The sequence below is a fragment of the Erpetoichthys calabaricus genome, chromosome 2 (assembly GCF_900747795.2).
Source record: "Erpetoichthys calabaricus chromosome 2, fErpCal1.3, whole genome shotgun sequence".
Lineage (NCBI taxonomy): Eukaryota > Metazoa > Chordata > Cladistia > Polypteriformes > Polypteridae > Erpetoichthys > Erpetoichthys calabaricus.
Genome location: NC_041395.2, coordinates 213,386,878 through 213,405,557, shown reverse-complemented (window position 1 = coordinate 213,405,557; position 18,680 = coordinate 213,386,878). Strand labels below are relative to the sequence as shown.

General features: G+C 39.2%; 1 protein-coding gene across 1 annotated transcript in view; it reads right to left on the bottom strand.

The window, feature by feature from the left end:
• Window positions 1-18,680, bottom strand: part of rit1 (Ras-like without CAAX 1) — a 43,295-nt gene that overhangs the window by 5,864 nt on the left and 18,751 nt on the right. Inside the window, exons 3-5 of the mRNA XM_028795119.2 lie at window positions 17,308-17,364; window positions 13,935-14,008; window positions 13,550-13,741 (exon numbers count right to left, since the gene is read on the bottom strand). Coding sequence (XP_028650952.1) covers window positions 13,550-13,741; window positions 13,935-14,008; window positions 17,308-17,364 — 323 coding nt within the window. The remainder of the gene's footprint in view (window positions 1-13,549; window positions 13,742-13,934; window positions 14,009-17,307; window positions 17,365-18,680) is intronic.

Here is an 18,680-nt window from a genome sequence, read left to right as displayed (position 1 = left end):
TTAATTTGAGAATTCTTGGATTTCAAGTATATTATGCTTCAGCTTTCATGTTTCTCCATGGTGCCACAAAACGGTTCTACTTAATCCTGCATTAGCGAATATCTTACATATTACTGCCTCTACAGAAGACGAGAGAGGAAAATACACACCAACAATAGCAAAAGAGAACTGTGACCAGAGAAAAAGGGTATGTGACGTATTGCAGTTAAATGGATCATTTCAACATCACCCAAGTATTTGAGGCAAGATCAATACATGCAAGTTTTACGGTAGTTCACCTTTACCTAACTCATCCCGCACCCTTCTATCTGTCTCCCTTACCCCTTCTGCTGTAGTTGCCCACCTATCTGGTAATTCTTCAGAACTCTACCTTAAAGTCTTCCTTTTTCAACTTCCATCATTTCATCCTTGGCTCTGCCCTTGCTCGTCTCCTCTTCTTGATCTCCAGCATCATCCTACAGAACACCATCCTATACTGCCTAACTATGCTTTTCCCTGCCACCCTCTTGCATAGGATATAATCCACCTGTGTGCATCTTTCTCCACTGTTGTACATCAACCCTGTGTTCCTCCCTCTTTTTAAAATATGTATTCACCACAGCCATGTCCATCCTTTTTGCAAAACTCACTATCATCTGATCTTCAGCATTTTTTCTTACTTGACACCATACCTACTCATTACCTCCTCATCCCCTTGGCTCCCTTCACCAGCATGTCCATTGAAATCCGCTCCAATCACCACTCTCTTTCCCTTGGGATCACTATCCACCACTTCATCCAACTCACTCAAAAATGTTTCTCTCTCATCCATTGCATATGCACTGACAACAGTCATCATCATACCTTCAATTTCTAGCTTCATAATCATCACTCACTCCAACACTCACTTTTCACCTCCAAAACTCTTGACATACTGTTCCTTTAGGATAATCCCTACCCCCATTTCTCCTCCCATCCCCACCATGGTAGAACAATTTGACCTCTCCCCCACCCGATACACCTGGCCTTACTCCCATCTGGTCTCTTGCACGCACAATATATCAATCTTCCTTCTCTCCATCATATCGACTAACTCTCTCCCTTTACCGGTCATACTACCAACATTCAAAGTTCCTACCCCCACTTCCACTCTCTTAACTTTCCTCCTGCCTCCCCCCTCTTTTTCTCCTTCGGCCAATAGTAGCCCAATTTTCCCTAGCAACCCTGTTGGCTCGGAGTACTGGTGTTGGCTGTTGTTAACCTGGGCCTGAACCGATCCAGTATGGAAATCTGTATTGTTGCCTGCACATCTGGAAAATGCAGTTTATTGTAGAAATGTGCAAAGTGCTAAATATGGGCAAAAGAACAATTATAAATACAATATGGGAAACACCAGCAAGCTTGCTTGCACCAGCAGCAAGCAAGCTTGGAAAAGGAATTAGGGGTTTAGATTGACACAACATTATCAATGACTATTAAAGTAATTAAAAAGGCAAATAAAATGTTGGATTACATAACGAAAACTGAGCATAATGTCCCTTGTCTTAAATTCAACAAACTACTGTATATAATGCACTAGAGAAAGACCACATTTGTTCGTTGGAGATCAACCAAGTGCATCCCAGGCCTTAAGGACATGTCCTACTCTGACAGACTCAAGAGAATTAAACTTGTTTAGTCTTGACCAGAGGAGTCTGTGTGGGGACCTAATCCAGGTATTTAAAAATCATCAAAAGACACTGATAAAGTAGATCCAACAACATTCTTTCGGATTAACAATGAATCACATCCTTGAGGACAGTTAAGGGGAACTGTGTTTACAACTTGACCCAGGAAGCACTTCTTTAGGCAAAGAGTTGTGGTACTCTGGAGCAAACTACCAAGACATGTAGTTGAAGCAGAAACCTTGACAACCTTTAAGAAGAATCTGTACGAGATATTGGGACAGCTTAGCTATTTGCTAAACAAATGAGATTGATGGTTTCCTCTCATTTGTCAAATTTCTTATAGTTATTTAGAAATATAAGAAACATAAGTGAAGTGAATACCTTTAGAATCAGTCATTTTACTGCATTTAGAGGAAGCTACTAAATAGTGTTTTCACCTTGATTTTTGGTTTTATGTAGGTAAATAGCAAATTAGCAAAAGTCCCCCCACCCCCAAAAGAGATGTCATTTTATAACAAGTGTAAAATGTCAAAAAGAACAGTTGAATTGGTGTTTTCTAAACATTGCGTCACTTGCTAAAACAAGAAAAAAAAAAAAAGCACAAGATTTCCTTTACTCATCTTATTATGTCAATGGTGATTCACAAATTTTACACAGCAGTTGGCTTTTTCTACATATTTAGCTTTTTTTTTTTTTAAATTTTCACACTGCAAGGCAAAAATTCATGTTAATTTATGGCATTAAACAGCATTTGAGCTGATTTAATAAACACTTAACAATTCAATCTGGCCAACATCATAGACAGTGGTTAGTGCTGCTTTTGCTTCCAGAATCCATGGTTCGATTCTTTCAATAAACAGACTTTTTATTCTTGTCCCCGATGATGACCAGATAGCCTATAGCTACCGGGATCCATGTAATTAGAAAAGGCTGGGTGAAAGAACAGTTCAGCCAGGTTAATGTCCCAGTCTTTCCGCCACTGAACTATCACCCCTCCCACTACTTCAACAGGAAAACAAAAATAACACATTCTCATACCCACTTAACACTAGAATTACCAGAGTCTACAAAAAAACTCATAAATCCTGCCCACCTTAAATCCCTTCGCACCTCTCCGTCAGCCTATTTTGTCTTCTAAATTTGTCGATAAGTCCAAGCAGCCTGCTATACCATCTCCCCCACCACCTCAGAAAGGGCAAGTTCTCCTCCCAGTTCCTGCCTTGATTGATTATCTGGAAGTGAGCTACCCAGAACTGTAAGGGGAAATAATTTGATGCGTGTTTTGTGTCTACAATAATCAATGTAAACACATTGTTAAAACAGAAACATTTTTCATGTTTTAGTAATAAATAACAGAATGTAGACATGAACTGTATAATGTGTGAAGGCTGGCCAAATATCAAATAAACACGTTCACAAAAGGTGCAAGTACAATACGCCAGCTTCCGTGGTGTAGCAGTAAGATCCGCAGCCTTATAATCCAGAGGCCGTGAGTTCAAAACCAGCTCCCCGGCAAATTTACTGTTTTTAGTAGTGAGCTGCTCTTATTGTTAATATTACACAATAAAAACATATATTTGATTTGTGTCTGTAATAGCCGATGTAAATTTATAGGACTTGTAAAAGTTAGCGCTTTTTTTTCGCTTTTATTCTCTCAGTCACGATCATGATACAACAGCCCCCCAGATCTGACATGGTTACTTTTTATCTGAAACTGGGAATAACTTTAGATGTGAGTTGTTTTGAGACAATGGAACTGGAAATTCTCTGATCTGGATGGATAAAGGCTGACACACAAACGCTGGTGAATCTGCAAGCTTCATATCTGACATTATGGACCATAAGGTGCATACTAATTCGGCGTGAGCAGGAACACTCAATAAAACTGAATTTAAAAAAAAAATTCAAGTGATTTTGAGATACGAAGAAGGCAGATTCACCAGCATTTGTGTGTCAGCTTTTACCCATCCAGATCAGAGAATTTCCAGTTCCATTGTCTCAAAACATCACTTACATCTACAGTTATTCCCAGTTTCAGATAAAAAGTAACAGCGTCAGATCTGAGGTGGGGGGGTTTGTTGTATCGTGATTGTGACAGAGAATAAAAGTGAAATAAAAAGCGGTAACTTTTACAAGTACAGTGGAACCTCGGTTCATGAACGTCTCGGAACACATACAAATCGGTTTACGACCAAAAAGTTCGCCAAACTTTTGCATCTGTTCACGACCACACACTCGGTATACGAACAAGCCAGTTTCCCTTTCGGTTTGTAAGTGTTCAGTCTCTCCCTGTGCATTTACTGTGCAGCGAGCAAGAGAGAGAGCAAGACACACACACGAGAGAGAGAGAGAGAGAGAGGCACACAGGCACGCGCAAGAGAGAGAGACACACACACACAGACACACAGGCACACGAGAGAGAGAGAGAGAGAGGGCTGGACACAAGGTAGAGAAGGCAGTTAAAGAATGCACTGGGCTAGATTTTGTTTTCACTTCTGTTTACAGCAATCGGTTCGTAGCGTGCATTATTGCAATGTTACTTTTCTTGGTGGTTTATTAAATTATGGATTTTTTCAAATGTTCATTTTATTCCCTGTGCTTAAAACTCAAAAAAGTTTTTAGCCAGCGGGCTGGTAGCACTATAACATGGACTATTGCAGTGTTAGTTTTCTCTGTTGTTCAAAGTTTTCTCAGTGTTATTCAATGTTTTTACATTTAGTTTACTATTATGCTGTGCATTCTATTGTTTAATTAACTATATTTGTGCTTAAGAACTTAAAAAAAATTATTTACATACAGTTCGTATGGTCTGGAACGGATTAATTGTATTTACATACAATCCTATGGGGGAAATTACTTCAATTCATGACCAAATCGGGTTACGACCAGAATTTTGGAACGAATTATGGCCGTGAACCGAGGTTCCACTGTACTATAAATTTACACTGGCTGTTACAGACACAAATCAAATGTATGTTTTTATTGTATAATATTAACAACTAGCTGATTACCCAGTGGCTTCGCTCACTGAATGCAAGGGAAAAAAACTAAAATGTAGTATTTATAAAATAAGTTTGCTAATTACCAATGTTATTTTTGAACAAATAAAGAGCATTTACAATAAATAGAAATGAAATAAATATTAATTAAGTAGTAAAACATTTTGATAAAAGAATTTGAAGAAGATATAAGAAGCGTATAAATTATTGAACAATCAAACATTAACATTTAAGAAGTAAAGATACATTGAGTACTACTGCAGTGGTTTCAGGCAAACTACCTGCTTGACAACCTTGCACTATGTGCCTATGATTTAAGCAAAAAATTATTCTGAGAAATGTGGAAGCTGCCTTTCCGTGCTTAACGGGCAGAAGGTCCAAACAATTCCCAAGTCTAATACTCAACATGAAGAGGTCGGTACATCATTTTAGATGTAAACCCTCCATTTTCTTAAAAGAATTCATCACAAAAGCAACCTTGAATGTTGCGGGGTTTTAGTGACCCGAATTCATCTTAAGGGACAGTAAGTAGCCGTGCACCGCAATTTACCAAGAGTGTCCCTCTTCAATAGCGCTGATTACACTTATTCGCAAAGATTTCCACTGTCCCAGGAGCTGATGGGGCACTTGAAGTGTGAGAAACAGTGTGAGAAGAGAGGACGCTGCCAGAAACTGCGAAGATGTTGACCAGGAGGAAAAGCCCGACATTCCGCACCTCCCAGCGTCCACTTTATTCTTACGACCCCTCCCCGCTGAAGGCGGTCTCGTCTTCACATTGTTTACAGCTTGGCACAGTTAAAAAGTAGAAAGACGCAAAGCTGTTTTCTTCATCTCTTTTACTATCAAGGTGTACCACGTTCCTCTTAAGTTGAATGAGGAGCCCAGCACACAAAAATCTCCTACTCTTAGGAAAATTAATTCTATTAAGTACAGAACCCAACCCAACCTTAGCCCCAATTTGATATCCTCATCTGAAGTTATCTTTTATGAATTTAAACAAAGGAAATAATCACCCCAACAATTCTTTAAACAATCAAAAAAGAATATATTATAAATCAAACAAAACAATAAACACCCTTTAAATCCTTGTCAAATCTATAATAACTACACAAACCCTAATTAATATGCCACCCCCTTAAACGGCAAAACAGCAAAGAAAGAAAGCAAGCAAGGAAAAGAAACAGAAAATTACCCTATTTACAAACAGCACAAATATATTCACAGTACTTAAACCTACATTACATCTATATACAGATATAAATTAGACACACACACAATCCCCACACGTTCCCCAGTCTCTTTTATATTAACTTTAAAATAAGGTCTAAATTCACACAGCCTGGGAAATGTGCAATGAATCCAGTGATCAAGTCAGATACATTCTGCTGACTCGTATACAGTAATCCCTCCTCCATCGCGGGGGTTGCGTTCCAGAGCCACCCGCGAAATAAGAAAATCCACGAAGTAGAAACCAAATGTTTATATGGTTATTTTTATATTGTCATGCTTAGGTCACAGATTTGCACAGAAACACAGGAGGTTGAATAGAGACAGGAACTTTATTCAAACACTGCAAACAAACATTTGTCTCTTTTTCAAAAGTTTAAACTGTGCTCCATGACAAGACAGAGATGACAGTTCCGTCTCACAATTAAAAGAATGCAAACATATCTTCCTCTTCAAAGGAGTGCGCATTGGGAGCAGAGAATGTCAGAGAGAGAGAGAAAGAGAGTGGAAAAAGCAAACAAAAATCAATAGGGCTGTTTGGCTTTTAAGTATGCGAAGCACCGCCGGTACAATGTAAAGGTAGTCTTTCAGCATTTTTTTAGAGGAGCGTCCGTATCCTCTAGGTCAGTGTGCGAACAGCCCCTCTGCTCACACCCCCTCCATTAGGAGCAGAGAATGTCAGAGAGAGACAGAGAAAAACAAACAATCAAAAATCAATACGTGCCCTTCGAGCTTTTAAGTATGCGAAGCACCGTGCTGGAAGCATATCGCTTGACAAATCAGCCATATGTAAGCCCAGCAAGAAAGAGAGCAATGTGAAGGTAATCTTTCAGCGTATATTGAGGAGCGGCCGTATCCTCTAGGGGTGCGAACAGCCCCCGTGCTCACAATATATTTGAGGAGTTTTATTTAATACGTAATACGCGCTCTGGTTGGGTAGCTTCTCAGCCATCTGCCAATAGCATCCCTTGTATGAAATCAACTGGGCAAACCAACTGAGGAAGCATGTACCAGAAATTAAAAGACCCATTGTCCGCAGAAATCCGCGAACCAGCAAAAAATCCGCGATATATATTTAAATATGCTTACATATAAAATCCGCGATAGAGTGAAGCCGCGAAAGAGCGAGGGATTACTATAGATAGATAGATAGATAGATAGATAGATAGATAGATAGATAGATAGAGAGCAGCTCACTACTCAAAACGGTAAGCTTGGGCTTATCGGCAAATTTAGAATACAAAAGATGCTGACGAAAAGGTGCAAAGGGATTTAAGGTGGGCCGGATTTACAAGTTTTTTCGTTGGCTCTGGTAATTCTAGTGTTAATCCAAGCACGTCATTCTGCAGTAGCTTTTTTTAAACTGTTTCTCAAACTTGAATAGGAATTTTAATGTTTTATATTAGATTATTATGCTGTATTATATTATAGAATGTAAAGCAAATTAAAATTCAAACAGTGCACAAACAAACTGACATTGTATTAGTTTCATTCTTTCAATTTTAGATGCGTTTGCATATAATGCACAAACCACCTATTGCAATAGCCATGTCTGCCTGTCCGCATTAAACAACTGTTGAAATGTGGCACACTTATTCTTCAAGATTTGTCAAGACAGTTCAATTTTAGTCGAGATATCTCAAACAACTTTTATGAACCTGTTTATCTTAAAATGGAGAAGTATTGTAAGCGACTTCAACTACAAATCAGTTTACTGTTTCAATTCTACCTTGACAACATTTACAACAACTTGTATAATTTTGTAGATTTTCCTATTTTTCTCCTCTGACAGCTGCTAAAGATGGCAACCAGATCCCATGTTTATATATTATTATGTTGTATTATTTTATTACTGAATGTAAAGCAAATGTATAATTTACCAGCAGAGTGCCACATTTGCCCAATATCCATAATGGTCCATAGCTATAATAATGTTTGCCTTCCACTTCTGTTATTCTCCAACATTTGTCCTATTTCATAAAAATTACTCTGGCCTGACATGCTCAACCAAAGAAAGTTTATTTTTTATTTTTTAAATTAGATTAATTGGCAATTACAAAATATTACTGTGTGAGGGGTGTGTGTGCATGTGAGAGAGTATGGTCTTTGCGATGGACTAGACACTTGTCTACACCGGTTTTCAGCTTTTTGCTTAATCCTGGTGATAAAGTGTTTGGCCCCCACCCTCCTGAAATGTATTGAGAAAAGTTCTAGAACCCGCCCAGTGAATTCAGTCTATTGATAGCCACAGCGCTTGCACAGCTCTTCGAACGCAACCGAATGTTACACCATGCTTGCATTTTCTAATTGCTTATTCCAGTACAGAGTTGCAAGTGGCCAGACCCAGTTCTGGCAGCATCAGATGCTGGACACAAACCAGTTCTATACCAAAGTCTGTCTCAGTGCACAACCATACACTCAACAACATCCAAATATTTTCCTCATGAATACTGTATACATGGATCTTGCTTTACAGTGCAAATGACTACGGGGTTCTCTTGACCTACTGCTTATCCATTTATAACATTTACTTTTGTCTGTTGAGTATTTAAATCCTCTGGAATTATGTTCCGACACCAAGCCTAAGTGGAACATATTGTGCCTAGTTTGCACAGTATTCATGTTAAAATTGCGTCTGCACTTCTAAGATTTCTTTATATCCCTGTCCCAAATAGTCTCTTATAATAGTGTATTAAAGAATTTAATAACACGCTGAAACGTTTTAAAATTCTTTTTTTAATTTTGCACTGAACGGGTTAGTTATTTGAACATCTTCCGTAAATGGCCACAAGGCAGCAGGATAGAGATCACAAAAAATCCAGCTTACAAAAGCTATATTACTTGCCTGAGAAACATAATTGTGGTATATCCTTATACATAGTACAAAGCAATTTTTCCACCCCTCTGAAAAAAAAATTCTGTATAATTAATTTTCATTTCACCTTTCCTGGCAATGGTACAGGTCTTCCTACCCCCTGCAACATCTTCCAGTCCTTCTTGTCGAACACCCAGATGCTTTCAGGACAATCTGAAGTTATATTCCTTCTGCTGTACCCTAAATCCACCCTTTCATCCTTTCCCAGTGGACTGTGCTTTACACACACAAACACACACACCACCTCAGCTAGCTCTTCTTGATTCTGTAAAACACCAGTGCTACTTAAGATCCACCCATATTTCCGAGCTTCTCATCCAGTCGGAGAGAAAGAACCCAGCAACCCTGTGCATAAACCTCATTTTGGGTGCTTGTACTAGGTTTTCATTCTATCAGCCTCCCAGCTATTGACCATAGATTAGTACAGGGATGCAGTCTAAATGATAAACTGACAGCTCTCACTTCAGTTTGTTGTAACTACCATCACTGCACCAATTCGCCAGTCAACCTCAAGATTATCTCTACCTTTATTTGTAAGCAAGACTCCAAAGCACTTAAACTCCCCAACATCTGGGAGCCATGCCCCCTAGAAGTTCCTCAAAATGCCGTTTCTATCCCTTAACAAAATCTCCATTGGGGGTCAATATTTTACTACCTTTGCAGAGAAAAGCTTGAAAGATGTTACACCTGTTCTCCCTAAATAGTTTGCCAGAACTTTAAGAACATTTGAAAGTTATGACTTTACTAAACTCACACACAGGCTGCTGCTTCGACCACTGCAGCAGCTGCCACATTTTTGGCCATCCAGTGACCGTCAGCCAGAAAGTGTTATGCTGACATTGCACAGAAGCTTCAACCTGACAATTTCCCTTACAGCTGTTGCACACAAGCAAGTTCCATGTTGGCTTTGGCCATCCTCTTTGGTTAAATTCCTTGTCCAAATACATGGTAAAATATGTAACTGTGCAAATGAGCTGCTGAAACACATTCAGGTGCTCAGTGGAGAGTTATGGCTATTATGGAGGTAACCAAAGTCATTTATTTAGTACAACAGAGGTTCTAATTGAAGGATTTTTTTAATTGCTATGCCCTAACGATTACATTGACAGGTGCAAACACAGTTCTAATTCTTTCAAGATAAAATGGCAGAAGGTCACTTCTGCATCATTAGTGCTAACTGGCTACTTATCAAGGAGGCACCAGCAAGTAAAATTATAACAGGAACTAAAGCCAATGTAATTATTAACCCAAACAACCTATCAAAAAAAAAAGGTCCTTACAAAGAAATTGTGCATCAAACATGTCATTGTATGAATCAGTTATGAGGTTTCTGATTGGGTGGTACACAGTAGGGAAAAAAAAAACACACATGAAAACTGCTACACTTAATAAATCATCTTCAAACTAATACTTATCCATATCCTTTGATGGCTCATGCATCTTCTATATCACCCAGAATATTACTTCAAGTCTCCCTCAAATCGCTGCCACAAACTCTTCAGTATAAAAAAAAAAATAAAAAATCATTGCACACCTCAAATATGGATGATCTTTTTTCTCAATTCTTAACTGAAAAGTATGATGAAAAACATTACTGTGGTGTAACTGAACAGCTACTTTAAGAAACTAAAGTTGAACTCCTTTCCACCATACATTACAGACAGTGCATTCAACACTTCCCTTCATTAAATTAGTGATCCTTGTTTGCCCTAGCTGGGGGTGAGGGGGATCTAGTTGCTTCCTAAAATTAACTTTATTTTTTATAGTCAGAGCACTCACATTTCTCAAGCCACAAGCGCTTCGGTTAGTCTGTGCAGTTTGAGTATTTCTGTTTATTTGCACATGCACACATTAAATTGTGCTTTACTTAAAATACTATACTTTTAAGATTTAGAAACAACAATGACAGACAAACTTAAACATAAAAAATTAAGTGTTTTGCATAAACTGAACAGGTTATCTAGGAAGTTACTCGTGATAAATGTTTGCCTACTAATAGTCACCAATATAAAGCAATGACTATGCTTAATTGTTTGTATATATGAAGCAACTTCAAATCACATTGTTTTCACACAGTTTATTTTAGCCTGCAATCATCTGTTATTTTAGTTGTACAGGATTTGTTGTGGAATTTTAAATGTTTTGTTCACCCGTCTAAAACTAGAGTCACAAGATTAAAACAAAAATGCCATTTTACTTTTAGTATACTGTCAACAGTTAAACTTAATAAATTATGTACAAGGGAAGTCCATCTGTCTATCCACATTTTTTAACCATTTGAAAAAGCAAAAAATATCATTAATGGAAGTGTACTGCCTGCATGTCATCACTTGGCTATTTGTCGCCTTATAAACCATTGAGTGATATTTGCTATCACATTATGAAGCTTTAGGGAAAAAATGCCTGCTTTGCTCTAATAGACAATGAAACATATAGTATATGTAGAATTAGATGTTAAAAGTGATTTGTAAAGGAATACTGGAGAAAAACAGAACGTGACTGATCACTTAAAATGAACATGTTTACACCACACAGTTTCTTTCAGAATTTGCAAGTGTCAAGTTTTAGTTCCTGCGAGTATACTAATGAGTTTTATTTAGTCGAGTGGAGGTGAAAGCCAAATATAAAATCAGCAGTGGTTAACTTTGAATGAACTGTGGACCGTCTAGGTCAGATTCCTTTTTTGAATTCATGCAGCAGCCATTATACAACTACAAGGACTATGTTGCACTTATGTGCTAACTGCCATCTGAAAGTCATTTTCCCTGCCCTCACACAGGTTTTCACTTCATCTACCGCTGTACCTGCTGGCAGGTTGGTAACTTTCAGGAAAATATAGGGAATCCCCTTGCGAACACCGCATGGAAGACCTCTCTCTTCCGCTTGACAGCTTGCAACCCTGACAGGAAAATGTAGGTTTTGGCCACATCTTCTTGCAGCTGCTTCCTCTACTGAGATCTTGAACACACTCCAGAACTATTTTCCCAACCTCTACCAAGATGCAAAAGAAGCTCTTATTTTGGTAAATGTTTCACACACCAAGGGCCAGAATAGATGCATTAGTCATTCCCAGCAAACACTCACTACTCAGCTGTTCAGTTTACTCCTAATGTCCAGTAAAATACAACTTGTGATCACATGACACATTTATAGAGCCATTAACTGAACTTTAGCCTAAGGTACTCTGATACCAGGTGCAACAATGAGCATCCCTGCCTTCACACATTGTGTTATGGACAATTCAAGACTAAAAGAAATATCAACATTTTACCACTCGGATTTGGATACAGGCAAGCTGTTCCGTTCAATCACACACCCCCAGATACCTCCATCATTTTCAACATGAATGCTAAAATTACCCAGAAGCTCTCAGAATTTGGCATAAGCAATTAGGACTAAAGAAAGAGGTTTACGCTTTTAAAGTTCAAAACTTTTAAAACACAATAATCACAAAGGCTACACTACACCACTGTAGTTAACAAAGAAATATTGAACAGATTTTTGTGTCTTTATCAAATTACAAGGATGCCTGTTTGTTTTTGTTTAAAGGTTTTCAACTTTCAGTTTTAAACTCTGCATCTTCAGTGTATGAGTTGGGGTTGTAGCCCCAAGACTTTTTCAGCAGTGTTACAGATAGTACAGGTCTTTACCATTACCACTACTCTAATGTTTAATTCCTTAAAAGAGAACTTTCAGACAGAATTGTCACCAAAAAAAATGTATGGATAGAATGGGTGTCAATTTCTGCTCTCTATCAAAACAGGTGATTAAAACATTTTGTTCTTCACTATAAACTAAACAATATAAGTAACATATTAAAAAAACACTTTTAGGTGAACCATACCTTTAAATAAAGGAAAACACATAATTAACACAAATTCACATAGTTAAATATAAACGGACTCATTACTTAATTGTTCAAATGGGTTTTCACTTCATCTACCGCTGTACCTGCTGGCAGGTTGGTAACTTTCAGGAAAATATGGGGAATCCCCTTCCTGACAAAAAAATTTTAAGGCTTTAAAAAATTACTTCAAGTGTACAGAGTATCTTCTTCTATAATATGCTATCGTGGCTGTTCGTTTATCTGTCCAGGATTTTAAATCACCTGTAGCTCGCAAACTGTTTTGACCTATTGACCTGAAATTTGGTACATATATAGTAACGTGACGTCTACTATCCACTTTCGGAGTGATAATTGACCTCCAAGGTTATTCCTCTTTTTATTTTATTGTAGAATCAACTCTTGGCAGCGGCCAGCATGCGTATGGGCGCCGTTCTCATCCCTACCGCCTTCGCTGTTACTTCCCCTACCTCTTCATATCTTAAATCATTCTTGAGGTAGACTGAAGACTTAAGTGCCAGCTTAAGTGAAAAATTAAGGAAAACGTACTAAGTAACTGCAACACAAACACTGACTTAATCAGTTTTAACATGAAAAGATGCCGATGAAAGAAGAGAAGAAGCTGGCCGCTAGGGTGGAGAAAAGAAGAGCTGCTCAGGAAGCAGCAAGCGCATCAAGCTCTGAGTAAACGAATGCTAAACGTACAGAGAAAGAGGATGAAAACTATAAGTCAAGTGTACTCACTGCACGTTATCATGCAGTATAATTGTGCTTAGGCTCTGAGCTTACTTAAAGTAGTGTGTACGCTCATGCTTCAGCTACTGTGCTTATATCCTCACTGGTTGGCTTACTCAATCTATGATTCTACCTGCCTTGATTGTGTATTTGTGTAACAGGTAACAGTAAAGCTATTATCTGTATATGCAGTTTTTGTTCATAATAAAAATGAAAGACTCACCTGTCGAAGGTGAACAAGGTCAGATTTATTCCCCACCAACACCACAGGTGTGTCTACAGTTCTACGAACACGATGAATAAGTTGTTTGAACTCTCGAGCCTCATGAAAGCTGCATCGGTCAGTGATAGAATAAGAAATGATAAAACCTTCACCAGCACGCATATACTGGTCTCTCATTGCTGTAAATTCAGCCTGGAAGAAAGAAAAGTACTATTACCTAGACAATGACAATGTTAGGAGTAAGTAAAACAAATAGAACACTACCACAGAAACGCTGCAAGTGTGGCAAAGTCACAGACATATCAGTCTTTGGGGAAAAAGATTATATTATGCACTTGTCATCAAAAATTCACATTTTTGAACATATTAAACATCTTGTACTAACCTGCCCTGCAGTGTCTAGGATATCCAGGTTGGCTGGCTCATCATCAATTCGGATCTGAGTTTTGTATGCATCCTCTGAAAGTATGGATACAACAACATAAATCTTCTAGACTATCTGCAGTAGTATTGTCTTGCTATACTGTAAAGTGTTGTAAATTCCAATAATCTACCACCCCATATCAGAAAAAGTTGGGACAGCATGGAAAATGCAAATAAAAAAAATGCAGCGATTCTTAAGTTTACTTTGACTCATATTTTATTGCAGACAGTATGAACCCAAGATATTTTATGTTGTCTGATCAACTTCATTTAATTTGTTAATATACATCCAATACTGTAACATATTCCAAAAAAAAAGTTGGGACGGTAAAGCATTTGCCATTTTGTAATGTCTTAAGTGTTGTGGTAAAGAATGGCAACATTTTGGCACTGAGAATACCAAGCAATGAAGCGTTTCAATTGTCACTTTGTCCTATTCTTCCTGCAAAAACAGTCGTTCTCCACACATTCTGTATTAGAGACAACTCAGGACTGCAGGCAGGTCAGTCCCGCACTCATACCCTCTTCCTCCGCAGCAATGCCTTTGTAATGTGTGCAGAATGTGGTTTTACTTCGTCTTGTTGAAAAATGCACAGATGTCCCTGGAAAAGATATCATCTTGAAGGCAGCATATGTTGCTCTAAAATCTCCATGTACTTTTCTGCATTAATGCTGCCATCACAGAAGCATAACCCCATACCATTGCAGACTTTGGCTTTTCGACTTGTTGCTAATAAGTCTGGATGGTCCTTTTTTGTCTTTAGTTCGAAGCACATGCCTTCCATTTCTTCCAGAAAAGATCTGGAAAATTGATTCATTTGACCACAATACACATTTTCACTGTGTGACAGTTCATCCCAGATGCCTCCGAGCTCAGAAAACTGGACGTTACTTCTGAACATGATTAACATAAGGCTTCTTTATTGCACAGTAAAGTTTTAAGTGGCATTTGTTAATGTAACTCCGTATTGTAGTGCTTGGCAAAGGTTTGCCAAAGTAATTCCTTGCCCACATGGTTATATCAGCTATTGATGAGAGACAAACTCTTAATGCAGTGCTGCCTGAGGGATTGGAGATCACAGGTGTTCAGATTAGGTGTGCGCCTTGCCCTTTACGCTTTGAAATTCCTCTAGTCCTTGAATTGTTTAATGATATTATACACTTTGATTTTCATATTTCTCCCTCTATTTACAATATTTCTTTAAGGAACATCCATCCATCCATCCATTTTCCAACCCGCTGAATCCGAACACAGGGTCACGGGGGTCTGCTGGAGCCAATCCCAGCCAACACAGGGCACAAGGCAGGAACCAATCCTGGGCAGGGTGCCAACCCACCGCAGTTAAGGAACATTGCTTTTAAACATTTCAATGATTTACTCACACGTCTGTTGACAAACTGGAGATAATCTGTCCATCTTTGCGCTACAAAGACTCAGCCTTTTGTGGATACTAACTACTTTTGTACCAAGTCATGATTTCAATCACCTGTTTGAAATCGTATCATTATTTTTGCCTCATCACTGACCTTAATTTGCCCCCATCCCAACTTTTTTTGAAATGAGTTGCAGACATGAAATACAGGAATGGATGTATACAGTGATCCCTCGCTATATCGCGCTTCGCCTTTCGCGGCTTCACTCTATCGCAGATTTTATATGTAAGCATATTTAAATATATATCGCGGATTTTTTGCTGGTTCGCGGATTTCAGAGGACAATGGGTCTTTTAATTTCTGGTACATGCTTCCTCAGTTGGTTTGCCCAGTTGATTTCATACAAGGGACGCTATTGGCAGATGGCTGAGAAGCTACCCAACTTACTTTTCTCTGTGTCTCTTGCGCTGACTTTCTCTGATCCTGACGTAGGGGGTGTGAGCAGGGGGGCTGTTTGCACACCTAGACGATACGGATGCTTGTCTAAAAATGCTGAAAGATTATCTTCACGTTGCTACCTTCTGTGTGCAGCTGCTTAGTGAAGCGACATGCTGCACGGTGCTTCACATACTTAAAAGCTCAAAGGGCACGTATTGATTTTTCACTCTGTTTTTATCTGTCTCTCTCTCTCTCTCCCCCTGCTCCTGACGGAGGGGGTGTGAGCTGCCGCCTTCAACAGCTTTGTGCCGCGGTGCTTTGCATACTTAAGCCAAACAGCCCTATTGATTTGTTTGCTTTGCTCTCTGTTTCTGACAGCCTGTGCTCCTGACACGCACTCCTTTGAAGAGGAAGATATGTTTGCATTCTTTTAATTGTGAGACAGAACTGTCATCTCTGTCTTGTCATGGAGCACAGTTTAAACTTTTGAAAAAGAGACAAATGTTTGTTAGCAGTGTTTGAATAACATTCCTGTCTCTCTACAACCTCCTGTGTTTCTGCGCAAATCTGTGACCCAAGCATGACAATATAAAAATAACCATATAAACATATGGTTTCTACTTCGCGGATTTTCTTATTTCGCGGGTGGCTCTGGAACGCAACCCCCGCGATGGAGGAGGGATTACTGTATTAACAAATGAAATTAAGTCAACCAGACAAAACATGAAATATTTTGGGTTCAAACAGTCTGCAATTAAAGAAAAGTTGTCACATACATGTGCATGTGAGGCAGCTAAAGAGTCTAAATGAGAGTAATTTCACACCAGACCATGGGGTGGCAGAGTGCGCAGAACTTTTTTTCTCACTTTCCTGCAGACTGTTCACGGGAAATCCTGCCTGGCCCTGATGATGTCACATCCTTTCCCAATCATCCTGATGACATCACTCCCGGTGTGGAACCCATGAACAATGAGCCTTCCGGTTCAGGCCCTTTTGATGATGTCATGTCTGGGTCCGAGCCTATAGAAGAGGACCCTTCTGCTTCCAACCTGAATGACCTCAATTCCCTTGCTGGCCTTTGAAGCCGTCATATTTACCCTAACATATCAGTTCTGTTCCATACTGAGCACATTAGTGTGAACAATTTATCTTTTTGGAGACAGGAAATATTATACAGGTGGCTGGATGCCTCAAACCTTTTTATGACTCTTGCGTCTATTTTTTGTGACAAACCAAACTAAATTAAAGAATCATTGTATTTTTTTATTTGCATTTTCCATACTATCCCAACATTTCTGATTTGGGGTTGTAATATAATCCAGAAAACTAATACAATATTTACATGTGGTGATGTTTTCATGGAGTAGTTCAGTTTCTAAACTACAATACATAAATGCTTTGAGACAATGACAAAAAAAACTCATAAAAGATGCAAAAGGCTGTTACAAGCGGAGATCTTTCAGATATTTTTTTTTGTATAACCAATCAAAGAATTATTATATAACCTTTAATTTTAATCTCACCAATTGTGGGGTCATGGTCCTCTGGAAACCTGTGGCTGATGAACTGCATAATTATTGCTGTAAAAAAAGATAAATGGAACCATTGAAAGATTTGTCAAGATTGACCTCAATAAGTACATTAAAAAATAAATAATATTTCATATATATATATATATATATATATAGATATTAGTCACACACGTGTGTTTAGGAGACAGCTAAAGGGCTTAAATACATGTGATTCCATGCCAGACCAGGGGGTGGCGAAGTGCACTAATTTTCCCGCCCGGCTCTGGGGCAGCCACTGACATCACTTCTGGTTCCGGTATTAATGACATCACTTCCGCTACTGGCCTTTAAAGCTGCCATCTTGCTTCATGGAAATCAGTTCTGTTTTGGACTCTGTTGAATGAGCATGTCTCTGCTTTTTGATCAGTTTTGCAGCCGTAAACAATTATATGGATGGCTGCCCCAAACCTTCTCGATGTCTTTTGGTCGTTTTTCTGACAGTTGCATAGTCGGCAGGATTGAGAAAACCCAGAAGAGAACGAGACCTGACCTGAATCATGTCCAGGTGGGAGAGTACCTGGGCCGAGCTTTCGGGTGGGGAGTGCGTCTTGGATTTCGGAAAGAACCGATGCAGACTTCGCTCCCTTTGTCTATCTCTGGGTCACCTAAATTGAATAGGGAGAGTGTCGATGTGATACACAGACGTGGGCTGGTCTCTATGGGGGAAACAATGGGGACTTATTATGCTCTCTCGGAGGAGAGAGCTGTCCTTCCCACCGGGGCTAAGGTCCCAGAGGAAAGTGGACATTCCCCAGACCAGCAGGTGAGGAAAATACAAAACTGGAGGTTTGACTCTGAACGGTCTACCCAAGAACAACTGGACGTTCTCTGGGAAGAGATGGCAGGCTGGTTAAGGCCCGCTGAATGCACCACCTTCCAATTAATGAAAAAAGTGGCCTGTTTTTTATTTATAAATAGCCTGCCAGAGCATTTCACCCAGCCGGTCTGGTAAGAATTTTCAAAGCCTCAAAATTTGGGAGAGCGGAACGGTCCTTAAGTGGAAGCCGTAGAGATTACGTCCCTTTTAAACTGCCCTCTCGACATAAACCGGAGTTTGCACCGGAGTCCCCGATTCCGCGGACGCGGTCCTCGCTCGGAGGTGAGGCGGAATGTAAATGGAGAAAGAGGGATGGATTGTGTGCACTTTCGAACCCCTTGTTAATGGCTCATAAGGGAGAGGTCATTGTAAATGGTTACAAGGTAGAAGCCTTATTTGATTCCGGCAGCAACATTTCTATTATTGATACGTACTACCGCGACAGTGGTTAAAAACCAAAGACCAGAATTACCTGTGTACACGGAGACGTCCGCTCCTATAACTCCGC